Here is a 17,832-nt window from a genome sequence, read left to right on the forward strand (position 1 = left end):
CAGTTCTACCATTTAGATGTTGAATTGTAATATTAATGTTGAGGGCACCTCGGTGGCTCAGCTGTTGAGCATCCGACTTCATGATCCACAATTTGTGACTTTGAGCTCCACATCGGGCTCACTACTGTCAGCATGGAGCCTGCTTTGGACCCTCTGTCCCCCACTCCTCTCTCTGCCCCTTCCTTGCTCACAGTCTGTCAAAAATAAATAAACATTAAAAAATTTAATATTGATGTTGAAAATGTAATATTGATGTTGAAAATGTAATATTGATGTGGCTTTATGAATTTAAAATTCACTTTCTTAAAACTTAGCTGATAATATCACTACTACTTTAAGACAATTTAGATTGGAATAGATTCTGACTAACTACTTTTGGCTTTCAAGAAAGCTTTGGTGAACGTTGTGATTCTTCAGTTTTGTTTTTTGTTTTTTTAATGTTTATTTATTTATTTATTTTTGAGAGAGTGTGAGTGGGGGAGAGGCCGACAGAGAGGAAGACAGGCAGGCACCTTGCTGTCAGTGCAGAGCCCAACATGGGCCTCAAACCCACAAACTCTGAGATCATGACCTGAGCTGAAGTCAGATGCTTAACCGACTGAGCCCCCCAGGGCCCTGGTGATTCTTTAGTTTTAGCAAAATTATGAAAATAAGAATTTTCTAAAAATTAAAAACAACACAGCTTTGGGGCATCTGGGTGGCTCAGTTGGTTGAGCATCCGACTTTGGCTCAGGTCATGATCTCACCATTCTCGAGTTCAGGCCCCATGTTGGGCCCCACATCAGGCTCTGTGCTGACAGCTCGGAGCCTGGAGCCTGCTTCAGATTCTGTGTCTCCCTCTCTGTCTCGCCCCCTCTCGTGCTCTGTCTCTCTCTCTCTCTCTCTCAAAAATAAAATAAAACATTAAAAAAAATTTTTTAAAAATGACACAGGCTTCTGGGCATTTGGGCCTTCTGTCAATTTAGTAGAACTGAAAAATATTTGGGGGTCTAAATTTGTGCCCCCATTTTGATTCATGATCTTAAAATCCATCATACATTTAACAGACCACACTGGAAATGCACATTGCAGATTAGGTTAGCGTATTGAAATGTGAACTCAAAAGTTGAATCATTTTATCATTTTGTAACGTTTTGTAAAGCTTTAAAACCTTTCCCTTTTGTAGTTACCACTTCAAATTGGTCAGCAGATAATCTGCCAGTTAAATTCTACATCTTGTTTCAAAATTAGTGTGGTAGCAGGGAATTCACCAAAATTGCGATGGCATTTATGACAAATCTAATTTCTATCATCATTTTGTACTTTAAAGTCATTGTTCCCATTGGTCACCTTGTTTTCCATTTTTATAACACAGACTTATCTAGAACTTGGTTTTTGTTGCCTCATGATTGTTTCAATGGCAGAAATTCTACTCTTACCCATATTTGTTTACCCACTGTTTCTAAGGAATTTTTGGTGTTTATAATATCAGTAGAATTGTAATTATTTTCCTTAATGGTTTTTTTGTGATTCATTGGAATTAAGTTGATATGTCATAACATATTCTATACTGTAATCAAATGGTGGCCTAGTCAGTAATCTTGTATTACTTGGAGTACTTAATACATAAAACAAGCATTTTTTCCCTTCTGTGCTAAAAATAGAAGATTACTTTTATTAACCCTTAATTTGAATGAACATCACTTGGTGCTAGTAGCCCTGCTTTTACTGAATGATCTAGGAAAAAAATTATTTTTATAGGGAAAACTGAAGCCTAGTCATGTATAGGAGGCCTGGCTGTGACAATCTGTGGTTCTGTCTTGAGACTTCTATCCCTAGTAGTTTGTATTTTGTAACTCAGATATGTCCTTTTGGATCTTACTGACTTTGGTTTATTTCTGTTTCAAACTTACGGGTGCTCTGATAACCTTATCAGGCTTTCATTTTTGCCTTAACACGTGAGAGCTAAGTAAAAATGTTGTGTATGTTCTTAGTTATAGTACTCTGTTTTCTTACAGCATTTCTTAATTTTTAAAAAAGCAAAGGCAAATTTGCCTTAGTTCCTTGGTTGGATTTACTTATCTGGCTGGTTTAGAGATTGTATTGGCTGTGAGAGCTGCAGTTTTAGCCCAAATGACAGAAACTATCAGGTCTTCCCTGTAGTGTGTTCGAGGAGGATTAACCACCCCCCTCCCACCAGAGTTATTTGCTTAAAAGATAAGGCTTCCACAGTAGGGAGGGGAAGAGTGTGAAGCAAAATTTCAGAAACCTTTAAATAGCAGACCCTGTAAATAGCTTTTTTATTAATATATTTGAGATGTTAGAACAAAACCATGGCAGTCTTTGCTCGTCTGGTGCTAAAAAGAGACTTTCCTATTATTCATACAGATCTCAGACATCATAAATTTGTTTCGGTATCTCTCTCTCTTAATCTGAATGTGGTAATGTTTTCTCCTTGTCTTTCAACTGTCTCCCCCTTTGAGGATTGTATCAAACTGAAGAGTAATAAATTCAGTTTCATTGACTCATTTCTCACATTTCTTACAGAGAAAAGAGCTTAAACCAACAAGACTCAAGTAATTTACATAATATTTCATTAGTCCCTCAAATATTTAAAAATTAAAATACCTAGGAAATTATTTTGGATGTTTTTGTTTTCTTCAAAACTAAGATGTCCCTGAGATGGCGGTGGTGGCAGTAGCAGCAGCGGTAGTAGTGATGACGGTGGTAACAGCAGTGCCACTTTGCTTGTTGATTGCTGTCAGAGTAGAAACTCAGTAAACCTGTGGGTTATTCATAACCCTGCAAGATAGGTACTTTTATTATTTCCATTTTGCAGATGTGGAAACTAAGGCTTAGCAAGAGGTGAAGTTACTTGTCCAAGGATATGTGCTCTACATCTAAGTCAGGATTTGAATTGCAGTCTCTGAATCCAAAACCCATATATTCACCATGGTTTTAAAAAAGAAAAAAAAAATTTTTTTTCTTTCTTCCTCCTTCCTTCCTCCCTTCCTCCCTTTTGGAGAGAGTACTATCGGGGGGAGAGGGGTAAAGGGAAAGAGAGCGAGAGAGAGAATCTCAAGCAGGCTCCACATGGAGCCCAACGCAGGGCTTCATCCCACAACCCTAGGATCATGACCTGAGCCCCTGTCCAAGAGTCAGACCCTCAACCACTAGGTGGACTGAGTCACCCAGGCATCCCAATTCACTGTTCTTTTATTACCACCTTTAAGTGAACTGCATTTACAGGCTTAACTTCATTTGGAAAACGTTGTTCACATTTTGCACAGAATACAACATTTGTCTTTTGGGGGACTGTGGTGGTAGAAGATTGTTACTTTTGCTTCCACAGTCTCAGGCCAGTGTTTGTTCTGCCTTCCAAGGGGGGTGTGAAATAGAGTGTGGAGAGAGGGGAGGGTGTCCAGAAATCCCAGACCTAAAATGTAGATTGTTGCTTGTAATTATTGCCACTTGTTGATTTTTCAGAAATTTTATATGTATTCATTTTCTGTTTGTCTTTTTTTTTGCCCTTCTGCAGCACTGACTCCAGCAGTAGTTCAAGTGATGACTCTCCAGCCCGATCAGTTCAATCTGCAGCAGTCCCAGCACCCACTTCCCAGTTGCTTTCATCCCTGGAGAAAGATGAGCCACGTAAAAGTTTTGGAATCAAGGTTCAGAATCTCCCAGTACGCTCTACAGGTAAAGTTTTGGGTTACTGTACTTTCCTCTCTGCTACTGTTGGGGAATATGAGGCTGGGCAACTTAAATTCTGTCTTGTAGTGGCAGCAGGCTTTCTTTTTTGTGGTTCATTACTATTTAAATGCCACGTAAGGAAAAGCAAGGGATTATCATAACTGTATGTAGTTTCTAGGTTGTTACGTGTATGAAGCTTGCATGTTATTTGTATTTACTATATCACATATATATGTACATATATACGTTATTGTGCCCATTGTATATACATATACAAAGATTGTGTGGTGAGTGTTATATGAAGAAAACACGTTTAGTTTTTAGTAAATATACTTGATTAAGTATTTTGATATTAGGGGAAATTTGATGTGAATTATAGAAATGCTATTTTCAGTTAATTTTATTATATTGGCCTGGAGTCCTGTGTTATCTGAAATAATTTTGGATATAAAACTATGATAGGAAACCCATTTCAAAATATTAACATTTTAAATGAGGAAAATTATGAATACCATTCTAGTTATTTTATTTAAAAGGTTCATATGCTAACAAAACTTAGGTCAAAAATCAAGCCAGAGATTTTGTAGCTTATTTTAATTGAATTGTAACTGAACTAGAAAAATAAGCACCTTGTTTTTTTTGGGTGGGGATTTAGATACAAGCCTTAAAGATGGCCTTTTCCATGAATTTAAGAAATTTGGAAAGGTGACGTCAGTGCAGATCCATGGAACTTCAGAAGAGAGGTATGGTTTGGTATTCTTTCGGCAGCAAGAGGACCAAGAAAAAGCATTGACTGCATCAAAAGGAAAACTTTTCTTTGGCATGCAGATTGAAGTAACAGCATGGATAGGGCCAGGTAAGAGACAAGGAGGCTAATTTTTAGTAAGATTTATATTTCACCTTATGAAAAGGTCACATCTTACCCTGAATTGGGACACTATTCCAACTTTATTTGTTGACATACTTCCAATGTCTTCTGTTTTAAAGACTGGTTATATTTGTTTTTCAAGTTAATAAAATTATGTTGTTTTGGTTAGGGAGGGTAAAAATTGTTCTGTTTCTTTAAGGGAGAAATGCTGACTTCTAAGAGGCTGAAAGGCACAATTTGGCCCTTTGTTGAGTCCTGTCTTCCCAAAAGGATTGAGTTGAATGAGATAAGGAGATAGTTCTTTGGAGAATGACATCAGAGTTACCCTGAATTAAGAAACAGACGGACTTGCTACATTGATCGGAGGGACTAGTTAGACTGCTTTTATTTCTGTTATGCCCAGCACAAATTAGATCTGTTGTCCTAGTTTCCATGACCTTGAAAGCTTAGTGACAAAGAAAAGCAGGACTAAATCTTAAGAGTGTGACCCATTGAGAGTTTCAAGGGGACATTTTATTAGTTTGAATCTATCTGTAAGACCCGTTGTAAGGCAGGAAGTCTTCTCAGGCATGGCTCGGGTCAGTGTTTATCCTGTTTCAGAACCACCTATAGTGCAGACCTTTCACCTTGTCCCAGCCTAATGGTTCAGAATTCACATATTCAAGTTTGGGAACCTTCCAGTTTAAGGCAGCTTGTAAGTAAATTTGTGGAGAAATGTTTAAATTAGGCAGTCACATTATGTAGCTGAGACCAACTTTAAGACTTTGAGGGGTGCTGGCTCAGTTGGTAGAATATGTGACTCTTGATCTCAGGGTTGTGCGTTCAAGTCCCATATTGGCTGTAGAGCTTTATTTTAAAACAAAACAAAAACACACACCTAAAACTTTGAATGGAATTTTAGGGCAAACATAGCCTATTTTCTTATAATATTCATTGTTTTGACAGTTAAGAGGGAAAAAATAGAATTTCCCTGGTAAGATTGTGTAAATGTTATTTGTATGTATTAAAACAGGCACGGGGGCACCTGGGTGGCTCAGTTGGTTAGGCTCAGGGCATGATCTCACAGTTCGTGAGTTCGAGCCCTGTGTCGGGCTCTGTGCTGACAGCTCGGAGCCCAGAGCCTACTTCAGATTCTGTGTCTTCCCCTCTCTCTACCCCTCCCGCGCTCACACTCTGTGTCTGTCTCTCAATAATAAATAAATGTTTAAAAAATTAAAAAAAAAATAGGCACAGAGTTGCTAGAGGGAAGATTGTAAAACGTGCATAATTTTATGATAAACACAAGAATTCAAAGGGATTATAGGTAATGCCCTCATGTTCCCTCCTCTTCCAAGTTTGAGATGTACTCTCTTAAGTTATACTGAGCTAAGTACAACTCAGGAGTTCTTCTTTAACACATTCAGAACAGGTCACAATTGACCTAAGGAATAATATTTAGAATGTCATATAACGTATTGTAGGAAGTTGTTAGAGCCACATATAATTATTAAGTAGCGGGGATCTAATTCAGGGCCTTTAACAATAGATGGCCCTCAGATCTCCCAAGTCGTGGGGCTGGCTTGTCATTTTCACTGTAAAAAATGCATTTTACCTAATCAGTTAGCACCTGGGCTTTAACCACACCTGCTAGTGAAGATTTTGAGAAGTTTGGTTGGTTGAGGCGTAGGAAAGCTTGAACTTTTTCCAGGTTGGACAGCATGAAACACTTGTCGAATGGGATATTTGAAAGCAGTTGAATGCGAGTATGGAGACTTGGTTGGAATTGTTGTTGGATGGTTAAGTCATAAAATGTTTTGTACTGAAATGTATGGAGCTGATTGCTTCCTTAGGTCAGGGACCTCTTGTTAGATCCAAATCCAAGAAGCCCAACTTTGCATATAGACCCCAGGTGGCTTCTAAGATTGTGGTTTCTTAGAATTTCTGATTTTGAAATTTTTATTGAGCTATTTATTTGGTGGAAATGAAGCCAGTACATACGATTTTAATGGTTGCAAATTATGTTCTATCTTTCTGATTCTGCCTTTTGGAGTATAAACCTTAAGATGTGTCTGAATTATTTTTTCTTTTCTTTTTCATTTTTTCTCCCTTTTTAAATGCAATATTCCTAAATATGTGCCCTCTATTAGTTTCAAGAAGACCTAGTTGATCTTGAAATGAGATCTCCCCTGGGAGATATGATCAAAATACAGTATGGAGACAGGTACAGGAACCCTGGCAGTTTCTGGGTCCACTTGAGTCTCTGAAAGTACATATTCTTTGATGACACCAGTAAGATTAAGCTGAGCTGCCATTAGAGCAGTCAGACTGGAATCGGGAGTGAGGTGTGTTCTGTCTGAATTCACTCAGCAGCTCAGAAGTTGAATCTTTTCAGTATCAGTGTTGTTGGTGACATCAGTAATATTTAGTGCCTGTCTCTAAACAGTTTGTTTCAGTCAGTTAATTGTTAACTTTTTTGTGTGGCTTTGTTTTACATTAAAAAAGAGAACATAATAGGCTGTGTATAGTTATTATCAACAAAACATTGAATATTCTGCGCTGGACCGTGTTTAAAATGGAGCTTTAGAGAAAGGTTGTGCTTGAATTAGACACTAAACCAGGGCTTTAATCATAAGAAATAGAAACCTTAGGAGTGGCGTGTGGTCTCCCTGTGTGTGTCATTGGGGCCCATGTGGCAGCAGTTTCAGAAGTACTGCTCCAGTCAGTTTGCATACAATTACTCTTCTTGTATCTAAAAATCGCTACATTTAGATGGTTGGGCTCTGTTAATTAACAGAGATGCAAAATGCTAAGTATTTTATAAAATGCTGAAAAGCAAATTAAGTAATGAAGCTGGCCTGTTTTCAGTTGAGTTTTACGTGTGTTTCAGATTGTAGTTTTATACTTCCCATTGAGAGCCTGCTGCAGAATTTTTGGAACCTAAGATTAGGCTTAAGTAATTGCTGTTTTTGCTGGGGTTTAAAATCTATTTCTGTGTTAGTGATTATTTTTAAAACAAATGAACTTAGCGGACTGAAATTCAGTCCACTTTTCTGTTTTGAAGATCAAAGAAAGAAAGTGTTACTTACCCCTAAGTTTTTTTGACAAGTTTCTTTAGCCTTTGGAGTTAAGCAAAAGGCAGCTATTTCTGAAGCTGTATAATACCTTTTCCAGATTGTATGGGTATTCACACCCAATATTTCAGAGATTTAGCTTCTTAAGTGTAGATTTTCCTGTGATATCTAAATATACATTAAAACATTCTTCTGTTTTGGGGTGCCTGGCTGGCTCAGTCTGTAGGGCATGTGACTTTTGATCTTGGTGTTGTGAGTTTGAACCCTACATTGGGTATAGAGATTACCTAAAAAAGAAAAAGAAAAAAGAAAAAAAAAAACAACCCTCTTCTCTTTTTACTCTGCCCCCATCCCACTTAACAGAAACGGAAAGTGAAAATGAATTTCGTCCTTTGGATGAAAGGATAGATGAATTTCACCCCAAAGCAACAAGAACCCTCTTTATTGGCAACCTTGAAAAAACCACTACTTATCATGACCTTCGCAACATCTTCCAGCGCTTCGGAGAAATTGTGGTATGTTGTTTTTTTACAGTAAAAAGTTTTAGATCTTTGTCGTAAAACATAAAGCATAGTACAAGATTACATTTGGAAAGATGATATTTAGATGGTGTAACAAATACTTTTCTCATTTGCCCTGTGTTTTTAACTCCTGCTAAAAGATGGTCTGGCAAAACTCCTTGGGGGACTGTTTTATGTGTGTATATAAAACTATATAATAGTTATTTGTCTTTGTTTTATTTATATATATGTATTTTTCTATCCATTTTTCTTATTTTCTTTGTCCATCGAGTACTGTTTAAAGCCATATCTAGTCCTGTGGGTGGGAAGGAAAATAAAAGAAGAGAAGTCTGTAAGAAAGAAGCAGCAACTTAGTATAGGAGTATTGTGTTACCACAATTCACGTCAGAAGTACCTTGGGGGTTTACTGGAATGTGGATGTCATGCTGGAAGCTCAGTTCTGTTTTGAAATTTTAATTAGAATCACTTTTTATATTTTGCAAGTCATTATTAAATTTAGGAATTCGAAGGGTTTTTCTGTTCCTCGTGACTCAAAACTTGAGTCACTTTATAGTGAAAATAGTTTGGTTACAGCTTTGTACCCTTGGGATATATATACTATTTTGTTTTGTGTTTGAAAAAAATAGGGAAATTACTTCTGTCTTTCCTAGACTTTGTATTAGTAACAGCAAGAAAATTGTTGTGTATATTTGGACTTTAGAGAGTAAAAAAACGTGCTGGGTAAGAACAGTTACTGTTAATCTTTCGGGTGTGTGTGTGTATGTGTCTGTCCATCTATCCATCCTTATTTATACACTAATGTTGGAAGTAAAAATTCTTACTTTTTTTAAATGATACAATCTAGTGAATAAAATATTTGTGCTTGTAGTTGACCTAAACCTCAAAGGGACTAGGAGCAAGAGATAGAAATGGTTGGTACAAAGTAAGAAAAAACAAGCTATATATTTAGAGAAACACCAAAACATTCATTTTCCTTTCTTGAATTTCAATTATTTTAAGTTCTTTTATCACACACCCTAATTCCAACCGTACTGCATACTTAGATGAGTTCACTTACCTACCTGGGCTCCAGCCTTTTCTGTGACAGAAAAGTTTTATTTATTTTGCTGCTTAGCATTTATGAGTCTATGAGTTGATAAAACTTTCAGATATACTTTTATTTGAATGTGGCTGCTACTTTGAATTTTGGAGGAGTGTAAGAAATTGTATTTGTGTACATAGATACATTTTCATCAGCAGGGTTGCTACAAATGGAGTGATTATAGTGTTTAAGATCCATGCTTAATAAGTGGCCATGTCCTATTCTGTTTGAAAACCATTATTCCATGTTTGCAATTGCTCACAAGGGTAACAATTTTAATGACACACAAACTTAGGGGAAATGGTCTGCTGCTTATTGATAGATTATGCTGTAGCTAGAAGAACCCTTGTAGTGAGCCTACCCACCAATATTCTTTGGAGACCATTTCTCTTACATGGAGTTATTCTGGATTGTTGCGTTCTACATTTTGGTGAAACTCAGCTCCTATTTACCATTACTTAGAACTGTTTTGAGTATAGAGGTGCCTGGATGGCTTATGCCATTGAGCGTCCAACACTGAATCTCAGCTCAAGTCTTGATCTCAGGGTTGTGAGCTCAAGCCCTGCATTGGGCTTCTCGCTGGGGGTGAAGCCTATTTAAAAGAAAAAAAAAAGAACTATTTTAAGTATAAACTACTGCTTTTTTTAAGGATTCCTCAAACTGCTCTTCAAATGCATTATTCATTTTGCTCTGTTTCAGCTTTTGATTATTGGCTTATGACCCTTAAAAAGGCTTAAATATTGTGATTTACAGAATACTTTAGATAATCACCATATGGGTCATTATTGTTCAAGTGTAAGTTTTGCAATCCACGTATCTGGTTTCTCTGGACCATTTTCATGTGTAAGCCAGCTTTTTTACACCACCGTGTCTAAGTAGTGAAGTAGGCAGGACCAGAGTGTCATGCATGAGTACAGGTTTCAGTCTCTCTAAAGAATTGGAGTTAAGGGCACCTGGCTGGCTCAGTTGAAAGAGCACATGACTTTTGACCTCAGGGTCCTGAGTTCGAGACCCACGTTGGCTGTGGAGATTACTTAATAAATAAACTTAAAAAAAAAAAAAATAAAGAGATGGGGCTTTGCCTTTTATAGACTGTTTCTTTAATCAAGGGATGGTGTTCTGATACATCTTCACAAGGTAGTTCAGGTATTTATATATTTATTCATTCTGGATATGAGAGATTATTACTATATATATCAGTCACCAGGCTTGGTTCAGTTAGATACACTGATACATTGAATGAGTCTTCTAATTTAGGATTGCATATTTTAAAAATTTAGGATCACTTTTTTGAAAACTTGATTTCTTTCTCATTCTTATTCTTCTCAGATACTGTATTTTAAATGGCTGGCCAGCCACTAATAAAGGTTTTTAGATTATTGCAGAAGCGAATTACAGTTTACCCTTGAACAGCATGGGTTTTAACTGCATGGATCTGCTTATATGTGGACTTTTCTTCTTATGATTTTCTTAATAACATTCTCTTTCTTCCAGCTTACTTTAAGGATATAGTATAATAACTTTTACAGAATATGTGTTAATTAACCATGTTATCAGCAAGGCTTCTGGTCAGCAGTAGGGTATGAGTGGTTAAGTTTGGTGGGAGTCAAAAGTTATATGTGGATTTTCAACTGCCTTGGAGGTGGGTGCCCTAACTAACTCCCTTGCCCCCAGACCCCTGTTGTTCAAGGGTCAACTGTATTTCTTAGGTTTTTATTAAATAGGCTGCCTTTATTAATCTCTGTACTGTTCCAATTTTAGTATATGTGCTGCTGAATCAAGCACAGCCTTTTTCTTCATAAATTTGTCTTAACACAGGTATTGTGAATTTTAAACTTTGAGTTTGCACTTTCTCTTCTGCAAAGAATTTCACAGAGGAAGGATTTCATGGTTGTGACTACAAATGCTGTGTTGTGTAGTCTTTCAGGCTATTTACAGTTGTATTACAATGTATGGTTTTAACTAAGAAAATGATTTTGGGGAATATGACTGTTTTGAGAAATATGCACTTTGTTTGGGCTTAGTTTATTCTGGTTTATTTTCCTGTTGGCCTGTCACTAATTGGTACTAATTGGCTTTTTCAGGATATTGATATTAAGAAAGTAAATGGAGTTCCTCAGTACGCATTCTTGCAGTACTGTGATATTGCCAGCGTTTGTAAGGCTATTAAGAAGATGGATGGAGAGTACCTTGGAAATAATCGCCTCAAGGTAAAGGACTTTGCATAAGTTATTACACCGTTATGATTTGGAGTGTTTGTGTGTGTGTCTGTCTCATTATTTCAAATTGCAGTACAGTTAGATAACAGTAAAGGTGATATAATTCTCTGCACCCTCATCCTCTTGTACTGTAAGCTGAATTAGTACTTAGCCTGGCAGGATCACTCTTGTGTACATTTCTGTTTGATTTTAACCAGATGTTTCTCCCTTGGGATGATGGTTGATAAGATTCCTACAGAAGACAGATTTTTTCAGAATTCTGTAGTTGAATAATTGGTGACTTTACTAATAGAAATTTCACCTCTCCTATTCAGCTGGGTTTTGGAAAGAGCATGCCTACAAACTGCGTGTGGTTAGACGGGCTTTCTTCAAATGTGTCGGATCAGTATTTAACACGCCATTTCTGCCGATATGGTCCTGTGGTAAAGGTAGGTGGGAGGTTTTGGTGTTGGTGTCAGGTTACTTCTGACTCCCTGTTCTTGGAATTCTGTCCTGTCAGCCCCAGTTCTTAATGTTGACGTTTTCTTTTCTTTAAAAATTACTAGTAATTTGTTGTAGAAGGGCTTTTGCATCTATTAGCTTACGATGTGAGGAAGTATTTTGAAAAACTATTTTGAACTAGCCGTGATGATTAATTTTGAAACTAATTTGCATGATACTGTTAAATAGAAGGTTTTTTAGAGGTTTTTATTATTTTATCTCACATGAAAATTAGTCTAATTATGTAGCTATTTACAATCACACAAATATGTCATTAGACTTTATTTTTTAAAAAAGAAGATGACTTTAAAGGGACGATCATACAGTGTTCATCTAGTCAAAGTTTGTAAGGTAACATACCCACAAACAACAGGAAAAGGGTCTGTGGGCCCCATTCCATTATGTGAAAGTAGAGTTTGAACTCCCTTCTTGAGAGCAGAGTTACACTGTGGTGGGCGTGGTGTATAATTTCAGCATTTCTTTAAATGTAGCTTTTGTTGTTTGGACAAATACACATCATAAAGACTGCTAGTATAAATGGAAAAATCCAGTAGCTTTAAGTTAATAATGCTTGTTTTAACCAAAATTCACTGAAATTTATTGGTGATTAACCAAAATCCACTGAAATTTATTGTTGATTCAGTGTTCTACATTTTTTTCTCTTTCAGGGGTGTTGATTTTTTTTTTTTTTTTTTTGAGCCCAAACTACAAGAATGCCTACTTAAGTACACAGTACAGAACTTAGTCAACATGGAAAATAAAGAAAGACAAAATAAAGGCATAATGTACCTCAAGGCACAGTAGCCACAATTGCAAACAGTCCCTACACGTTTTATTATCTTCACTGGGAAAAGCCCTGACATTTTTTCTAGAATTAGAGAAAATGTTTGTTTGTTTTTGGTGTTGTTTTTTTTTTTTTTTTTGGCAGTGTCCTTGTGACCTAAGATTTTCTTGGGACTGACAATGAGTCTAGTGGATGAGGCTCTTATTTGGTTTTTGTTTTGTTTTTTACAGGTGGTGTTTGACCGCTTAAAAGGCATGGCCCTGGTCCTCTACAATGAAATTGAATATGCGCAAGCAGCTGTAAAAGAGACCAAGGGGAGGAAAATTGGTGGGAATAAAATTAAGGTGTGCAGAATGACTAAACAGAAGTAAAACAAAATCGCATTGAGACCCCACCCTCTTAATAACTGGCATTTTGTGGGCGGCCAGCAAGGGACGTGGTTTACAGCAAGTGTGCCGTATGTCCCGTTCTTAAGGGGAACGTTACTATTTTTACATTTGGCTGCTTGAGGGCACAGGGTCATTAACCACAGAACCTTCCCTAAAAATTGTGTCGTTCAAGGAAATGTGCCTCTCCCCATCCCAGGTACCTAATGCTTACATGTAGACTCTTGGAGTAGGCTGGCCCACATTCACCTGTGGGTGTATGCATCCCAGGAACTTGAAGTGTCAGTCATTCCAGTTTCCGGAATGATCCTCTCTTCCTCTTTCCTCCTCTTCTAGAGAGTGGGTAACCACTGAACATACAATCTTTTGTCTGGTGTTTTTGTTTAAAAAACTTTGGTTCAGGAGAACTTGAAGAAATGTATGCACTTACTACCTATGGTGGTTCAATTGAAATAAGATATTAATAGATAACAGGTATCATAGTCTTTTAATAATGACTCTGAGGCCCAGCTGTGAGTGAAGTTTAAATGTTTTATATTTTCTAACTGATTCCAGCAAATATACATATAGATTGCTGGATTTCATTGATCTGATTACTTGGCAGCCTAGAATCCTGATAGGTATCGTTTCAGTTTTCCATTTTGCCTTTTCCACTCCTTCAGTATTGGACTCAGGAACTTAAAAAAAAAAAAAAATTTTTTTTTCAATTTAATTTTTGAGAGAGGAAGAGAGAGAATGTGTGAGTGAGGAAGGGGTAAAGAGGGAGAGAAAGAATCCCAAGCAGGCACTGTCAGCATCAGAGCCCAGTGTGGGGTTCGAACCCACAGTGAGATCATGACCTGAACTGAAATCAGGATTCTGATGCTTAACCATCTGAGCCACCTAGGTGCCCCTGGGTTCTAGAACTTCTAATTATACTTTTTTATTGGGGCACCTGGCTGGATCAGGTGGTAGAACATAAGACTCTTAATTTCAGGGTCATGAGTTCAAGCCTTACAGTGGGCACAGAGTTTACATTAAAAAATAATAAAGTATACCTCGTTGTCAAGATTTGTATTGAATTTGAAAGAGATTTCGAGTTAACAAAATACAGTTCCAGTTAGGACTGTTTAACTTAGTTGAGATAGATTGCTCTTACTTAAAGTTTATCTAGAGGGTTGTGTTGGGAAGGATTTTCAAATCCAATAACACTTTCCATTTTAAAAATCTGAAACTTGAATCAAACACCTGCTATTCTTTGTTTTTAAGGTGGATTTTGCAAATCGGGAAAGCCAGCTGGCATTTTATCACTGTATGGAAAAGTCTGGTCAAGATATCAGAGACTTTTATGAAATGTTAGCAGAAAGAAGGTATGTATTTTTTTTCCCCCAAGCAATAAGGTATGTATTTTAAACCTATCAGCATAACTTGAATTTTAAAATTTCAAATACATAAAATTTATATAGAATTTTATTTTTCACTCCTTATTTCTAAATTCATCCCCCAAAAACTCCTTTCCTTTTATCCACCCATACAGAAACACAGGTTTATTTTTATGAATTCAGTTTTCATGTGGCTCAGGGGATTTAGGGTAACCTAAATACATTTCTCACTGAAAGCCCTATAATTTGAAAGAGTTACTATTTTGCTAAATTATAACTTTATGTACAAATATCCTGCCTTACAGTTTTAAATTAAATATGATAACATGTTAAAGGGCGTTACAAACTATTAAGTGCCCTGTATATTTATTTAGTAATGACAACATCCAGATTATCACCATGCATGTGCCCATACAATTAAAAAAATTTTTTTAAAGATTACCAAGAACTTTGTTTTGAATTCAAATCTTTTATTATTTTTTTTTAAATTTTTTTTTCAACGTTTTTTATTTATTTTTGGGACAGAGAGAGACAGAGCATGAACGGGGGAGGGGCAGAGAGAGAGGGAGACACAGAATCGGAAACAGTCTCCAGGCTCTGAGCCATCAGCCCAGAGCCCGACGCGGGGCTCGAACCCACGGACCGTGAGATTGTGACCTGGCTGAAGTCGGACGCTTAACCGACTGCGCCACCCAGGCGCCCCGAATTCAAATCTTTTAAATAATAATTTGTGAATCAGCCAAAGCATATATAAATTGGTAACTTTAGCAACATAAAAAGTAAACCTTATTTCCTGTTGTTGATTTTTTTCAGTCATGGTACTGTAGTACAGTATTTGATTTTTTTTTTTTCTGCTATTTGTAGGAAACATTGCAGTTCAGAATCATTTAAGTTCTTGGGGCGCCTGGGTGGCGCAGTCGGTTAAGTGTCCGACTTCAGCCAGGTCACGATCTCGCGGTCCGGGAGTTCGAGCCCCGCGTCGGGCTCTGGGCTGATGGCTCAGAGCCTGGAGCCTGTTTCCGATTCTGTGTCTCCCTCTCTCTCTGCCCCTCCCCCGTTCATGCTGTCTCTCTCTGTCCCAAAAATAAATAAATAAACGTTGGAAAAAAAAAACAAAACCAGAATCATTTAAGTTCTCACAGTTTGAACCACGCTATCTCTGTTAGCGTACAACTGCCCCCAAACTGATGATTGATTCTTTTTTAGACTGGATATGTTAAAAACATCGTAACATAGTGTCACCAAGTGCTTCAATAGCTGATCATATTTGAAAATGGAAACTATCGGGGTGTGTTACGGGAGGGGTGGGGGCGGTGCTCAGTCAGTTGAGTGTCTGACTCTTGATTTTGGCTCAGGTCATAATTGAGGTCGTGGGATCAAGCCCCATGTTGGGCACTGTGCTGATCAGTGGAGCCTGCTTGGGATCCTCTCTCCCCCTTTGCCCCTTCCTTGCGCATGTGTGCTCTCTCAAAAAACTAAAAAGAAAATGGAAACTATTATCCACATGGTCAGGCTGTTTGTCCAAACATGTCTCTGTGATTAAGTGTCCTGGAATGTTACCACTGGATCTCCACCCCTGTACGTATGCATTAAACAAAAGGCTGCGTGTGAAAAATGCCTTTAGACACTCTAGTTCAAGTATAAAAGGGGTTCTACAAGTATGAGTCAGATCCTGATTGTGCTGCCAGAAACCTGTTGAATACATTGATTCCCTTTTTACTGCATGTTTTTGGCACTTTGTTTTTAAGTTACAGAAGAAGGTATATAGTTTTTGAGTCCTTTCCTTGTGGAATATTGAACAACGTTCAGTGAACGCCGGGAAAGTTTTTTATTTTTATTTTTTTTAAAGATTTTATTTTTAAGTAATCTCTATACCCAAAATGTGAGCTCAGACTTACAACCTCCAGATCAAGTGTCGCACGCTCTACCAACCAAGCCAGCCAGGCAGCTGTGAGGAGGTTTTGTTTTGTTTTGTTTTGTTTGTTTTGTTTTGTTTTAATGAAAAATGTACCCCACAGCCAAATTCCCAAAAGCCTGAACTTCTATAAAGATTTGATGGTGTTTCACTTAGTAGACTGGAGTCCACAGCCCTCTAGCCGGAATGTCGGTTTCGATATAAGGTTTTTCTGTGTTGTGTGTGTGTGTGTGTGTGTGTGTGTGTGTGTGTGTGAGAGAGAGAGAGAGAGAGAGAGAACGCGCACACACTTGAGAGCATACATGTGCATATGCATGAGAATATATGTGTCTGTGGAAAGAGAAAAAAGGTCTCCACCCTGGCTCCCCAAGTAGCAGTTCAAAGTCATTTTTAACATTTTTAGTACTTACAGGAATTCTTACCCATATGCCAGTACGAAGTGTGTTGGTGGTCTGGTGGCACCTAAGACAAAACATCCATTAAAATCCTCTATGCATACATTAAATATTTTTCAAAGAATAGTGTCTTGTGAGGGTTGGATAATGCTGTGTGGGTGTTAATTTTTGTATATTACCACTTTTAAATTCACTCATTTTACTGACGTTCTGGCTCTGGCTTTGTTCTTTGGTTTTTACCCGTGGTTATTTATCCCTTTTGAATGGAGTTTATCTCCAAAGTAGGAAGCAGAAGGGTGTGACGCAGTTTTGCCCCATTTTTTTTTAGATGGCAGTGCTTATGGAGTGCACTCTTTGCAGTAGAACTTGAGGATATCTGCCCTTCATATAGAGTGGAAGGAAGCCATCCCACTGAATGCGTAATAAATGAATGAATGAAAAAATAATTTACCTCTAATGGTAGTTTCCCTCAGGAATGCAAACAGTGACCGATTTGCATAGGGTTCTGCAGTTTAAAAGTAGCATTTCATTTATTCCTTCTTATCTTGTGTTACTTTTAGTGGAACCGAAGATCAGATCGCCTTGCTGATAAGGTCACAGGCTAAGACTTTAGTCTGGAGATAAACCCAGTGCTCCTTCCTGCTGGTGCATGGAGCTTTATACTTTACCAAAATGATTCTCAAGATAAATTTACAAGAGCCTATTATGCTTTAGATGAATTTCCCACCTACTTAGGGGAATTGGGATATTGTGCAGTCATGTGAACAGAGTTCTCAAAACCTGGCTTTTCCAGGTTCCTGAACACCCTTTTGTCCAAGGTTCAGTGTTGAGTTGTACTGTCTCTTACTTGAGTTCTTTGAGGACAGGAACACTCATTTCTTTTGGTAGTCATAAAGCCCAGCAAAATATGTGCAAAATCAGTATTTATTAAACTGAACAGTGCTCCAGCACTAACATTTACACATATACCTTTGACTTCTGTAAATATTTTCATATTTTTGGGTATAGTTGTAGTCTGAGTAAAACATCTCTCAAGCCTACTGTTAATGTGGGCAGTGAACTAGTGGCCATTCTAGGTGTCTTAATCATTTTATATTAGC

At 37.5% G+C, this 17,832-nt stretch overlaps 1 protein-coding gene across 2 annotated transcripts in view; it reads left to right on the forward strand.

Moving 5' to 3' along the window:
• The window catches only part of SPEN (spen family transcriptional repressor), a 99,946-nt gene that overhangs the window by 68,121 nt on the left and 13,993 nt on the right, over positions 1–17,832 (forward strand). For both annotated transcript variants that reach the window (XM_043573843.1, XM_043573844.1), the window contains 7 exons: positions 3,518–3,678; positions 4,328–4,528; positions 7,954–8,105; positions 11,277–11,402; positions 11,726–11,839; positions 12,906–13,019; positions 14,310–14,410. In XM_043573843.1, coding sequence (XP_043429778.1) covers positions 3,518–3,678; positions 4,328–4,528; positions 7,954–8,105; positions 11,277–11,402; positions 11,726–11,839; positions 12,906–13,019; positions 14,310–14,410 — 969 coding nt within the window. The remainder of the gene's footprint in view (positions 1–3,517; positions 3,679–4,327; positions 4,529–7,953; positions 8,106–11,276; positions 11,403–11,725; positions 11,840–12,905; positions 13,020–14,309; positions 14,411–17,832) is intronic.

This window comes from Prionailurus bengalensis, chromosome C1 (assembly GCF_016509475.1).
Source record: "Prionailurus bengalensis isolate Pbe53 chromosome C1, Fcat_Pben_1.1_paternal_pri, whole genome shotgun sequence".
In the NCBI taxonomy this organism is placed as follows: domain Eukaryota; kingdom Metazoa; phylum Chordata; class Mammalia; order Carnivora; family Felidae; genus Prionailurus; species Prionailurus bengalensis.